Here is a 4,233-nt window from a genome sequence, read left to right on the forward strand (position 1 = left end):
GGAGGGGGAGAAGAAGAAGAAGAAGAAGAAGAAGAAATTATCTTTGGTAATTCAGCCAAATAAATAAAAATATATCCATTTAGCTGAATCATTTTCCAGAGTAGAAACCTACATCACTATACATGCATGTCTTTAATTTCTGACAAAAAAAAAGCTAAAGCTGACTATGGTGGTTCAGGACTCAAGGAGAAATTTACAGCAGGTCTTAAAGTTCATGGAAAATCTAAGGCTATTATAGATAAAAGTACTTGAACTATAGCCATTCTAACTATTTCAAATGGAAGCCGGCCTTGGTTCTCAGTATCCTTTATTTCTTGGACTTGGCTTTTATCTGGTTTACTATGATTTTTCAATGAATAAGTCAGATAATTTTATTTTCATTGTCTTCTATTCTCTTTTGATCTGCTAGATCACATTATTAATCATCTTTGATATCTATCCCTGCCTAATACCATAATTAAGACTTCCTGCCTCTGGTAAAATAAATTTATTCAATCTTTCCTACACATCACATATATTTTTTTTCTCTACAACTTGTAAAATGTCCAGCACATTAAGTACTCAGTAATGATTTGAAGCTTTACCTGAAAAATCCTTCATAGTTTTTTGTTTCATTTTTATTTTTTAGAAGCCACATATACTACTTTTAAAACACTCTTCAAAATTCTCCTCTTTCAGGTAATCATTACAGATCAAACCCATCTCTAGTGGGTCACTTGGGGCTAACTTAGAATAACTTCAGTTAGTATTATATAACTTACATTTATTGACCTGTTTCTTTATAAAATTATTCTTCAGTCTTATGTATGTGTATGTTTATTCTTCCATTTGGGAAAATAATTTCTGATGCCTTTTGTTTTATACTACAGTGCCTAAAATAGCCTATGTATACAATGTGTTCTCAAATTAAGCCTGCCTGATTTTTTTTGAAAATTAAAATATTATGTCTCTCTATATTTATAATGTTAAATATTTGTAATAATTTAAAATAATTTAAACAGGATAAATTGAATACATGCAGTAAGTTCTTCTGAATGCCTATAAAATGCCAGAAAACAAAACCACAAGGACAAAAGGAATGGGAATATGGGACAAAAGCAACAAAACTGTGAGAGCAGACTGGGAAAAGTAAGTACTGGTAATTGAATCAACAGACCCAAGAAAGTTGAATGCTAAACTAGAAGTATAGAAAGCCAACAACCAATCCATTTATAACACAAAATTCCTTTAAGGCTCACTAACTGGCAAGACCAAATATTTCTGTAATATGGGCTGAAAACACTTTCTGGATCAAAGTTAATTTAAGAATTCTTCAGTCCCTGTTCCCGGAGAAGCCCTTCCCTTCTAATGAGCAGAGCCATATTACTGACTCTCTCCTCTCCTGGCAAAATATTAGAAGTTTTCTCTCCAGAAAAGGTCAAATAAAAGGCTTCTGGACTAGCTGAAGTTTCCAGACACCCTGGCCTTCTTTCCTAACATGGCTTCTAGAATGTTGAGGGCAAGGCAGAAGACTATTTACTCTGAGACTCTGGCACTGGAGTTTTATCAAAGAAAGGATCTAGCTGGGTCATTCTACAGTGAATACTATTATTGAAAAGTCATACCCACATGCACACAATTTCCAATCAGCTTTTAGACCCCCACCCTGAAATCTGAACAGACAGTCAAGAACCAGCAGACATTCAAAGAAAGCATCTATTATGAAAAATAAACTAAAACAAACAAACAAGAAGAATCAAATTGGGAGGTGGGGCACAGATGTTACACAGGGACAAGAAAATTCTAAAACACTATCAGCAATTCTTAAAACAATAAAGAGAAATTAATAAGAACAGGATGCTAAAGCAAAGGAGAGAAATCAAATGAGTTCATCATAGTAGAAATGAGTAACTCAATGGAAGAGTTGCAAGCTATAGCTAAAGAAATCTCTCAAGAAGTACAACAAAAGGACAAATACTGAAAGTAAGAGAGAAAGGATAGGGACTGGTAAAAGAAGAGATCCAAAATAAGAAAAATACTTCTAGAAAGCAAAACTGATCATGGAAGAAAGAAAAATCAGTATTATGTCCCGTAACTGAAGGTCTTAAGTTTCCACATTGAAATGATTAGCATAACGGATGAAAATAGATCCACTTTAAGGAATATCATGAAATTTCAAAACAATGAAACAAGGAGCAAATGTTACCTATTTCTACAAAAGAAACAGAAAAAAAAATAAACATCGTAAAAACCCATCAAGTAATACACTTACAACATGCCTTCTTCCATATATATATATATGTTGTACTTAGGTAAAAAGCAAAAAAATAAAGAAAGGAAATGAGTAATATTATCCTTTAGGACTAAACTGAGAAACCGGTTTACTTATTCAGTAAAACTATAAACAACATGATTCTTTAATAGGGAAAAATAATTAGACATGCATACAAGGCAAAGTCTTAAACTTGTTTTCAGATCTTTTATAAACAATGGACTAGAAGGACCAAATTGTTGTACAAACAGTCTAAGCACAAATGTGCTTCTTCCATTTGAGGCTACCTAACCACTCTGTTAGGCCTCAACATTAGTTGGCAAGTTTGAAATTTAACTTTTGTGGAAAAAAAGTAGGATAACAGACACAAAGTTTCTTTTCAAGGAAGACATAAGGACCCTTCAGCTCATCCCAAACTGACTTTGCAAATTCTGGTACTGACACAAAAATTTCCTGACCACTCCAAACATCAGCACAGCATACCTGTATCTTTCTTTGGAATAAATGAATTATGATCCACCAGAGGATGACCAAGACATTTCCAAGAAGTATTCTCTTTTTTCTTCAGGACAATCTCTATTTTCCCCACATTCTCAACAACCTGCACTGAAAAGAAAATAAACTGCATTTGTAGTCACTGATACTAAATACAAGATTTCATTTTTAGACCCATCTCTCTCAAGCAATCAAAATGTCTAGATTTGATATGAATGACAGTGATAATTAGTAAGATAAATAAGATTTTGTTAACATGCTCATCAAATTGTTTATGCCTTATATTATGCTAAAAAACTTTTTTCAAACTAACTTATTAAGGGCCAGAGTAATATGCTTTGCAATTTTCATAGAAGCTCAAATAGAGCTATGGCAACTAATTAACACTCAACTGAAAAAAAAAGGTAGGATTATCATATATAAATAAGCCATTGATTACACCTACTCCCTTTTAACATTTCTTCGTTAGGATTTGAGGAGGTTCTTATGAGTAACTTCAGTAGACCAATACTAAGCCTATTAAACACAAGAACAGTCTTTTGGAGAATAAATCCCTAGAGTAAAAATGCAATAAATTAACAGAATGTATATGAATCCATGAATAATTAAAACCTATTACATTTTTTAATGATTAAAATAACTTAGAATAGATAGGTATAATAGTAAAACATAGACTTCTAAACACTGACTTATGGAAAGGAAGACACAAAACCAGTGTAAGTTATTCTGACTGTACTTTAAAACAAGAAACCCATTTCATGATGAGTTTTTTATTGTCAAACAGCTGTGTACAATCCATACGGCACACTTATATGCAGCAATATTCATAATTTGCTGTTAACATTAAACATTTACGTATGTACATCTAAGAAAAATTTGTCTGGTCTAGTAGGACAGGGATCCCAGGCCACGCCCCACAAGTGGCAAGGTGGGAAGACAGGAGAAAGGAGAGGTTTCCAACAGGGAAGGGAGACAAACTTTTCTGATGGTTTGTCCTACTGTGGTTATGTGTTGCTGTGAGTCTTGAGGCTGTGCCAATGGTGTTTCAAACCAAGCGGGATACACATGGTGCACAGGTATCAGCCCAGCTTACAGACAAAGACAGAGCAGGAAGAAGGAAGAGGTCATCCACTTCTCAAAGAATTGGCTTATGAATAGCAGAGAAATACAGTCTGATACATTACTGCGCAACTTTATGAACAGTCCAGAAACACTGTATAATACAGAGGAGGAGGATGAGTCACGTAGCTTAGAAGGCTCTCAAAATAGGACTGGGAAAGAGCTGCATCATCAGAGCAAAACAAGCCTTACTCATCTGGATAAGATAAAGCTTTTGAGATCTCCATTTGCTGACATGGCACCACACAAACTGAAGAGAAACAGCTGCAAACATCCATTAATAATCGGAACATGGAATGTACAAAGTATGAATCTAGGAAAATTGGAAGTTGTCAAAAATGAAATGGAATGCATAAAGATTGATATCC

At 34.0% G+C, this 4,233-nt stretch overlaps 1 protein-coding gene across 1 annotated transcript in view; it reads right to left on the reverse strand.

Moving 5' to 3' along the window:
• The window catches only part of LOC103206096 (cytochrome b5 reductase 4), a 138,547-nt gene that overhangs the window by 35,218 nt on the left and 99,096 nt on the right, over positions 1-4,233 (reverse strand). The window contains exons 10-11 of the mRNA XM_007951535.1: positions 3,258-3,262; positions 2,735-2,873 (exon numbers count right to left, since the gene is read on the reverse strand). Of these exons, the coding sequence (XP_007949726.1) occupies positions 2,735-2,873; positions 3,258-3,262 (144 nt within the window). The remainder of the gene's footprint in view (positions 1-2,734; positions 2,874-3,257; positions 3,263-4,233) is intronic.

The sequence above is a fragment of the Orycteropus afer genome, unplaced genomic scaffold (genome assembly GCF_000298275.1).
Source record: "Orycteropus afer afer isolate SDZICR_OR568_19922 unplaced genomic scaffold, OryAfe1.0 scaffold00011, whole genome shotgun sequence".
NCBI classification, from domain to species: Eukaryota; Metazoa; Chordata; class Mammalia; order Tubulidentata; family Orycteropodidae; genus Orycteropus; species Orycteropus afer.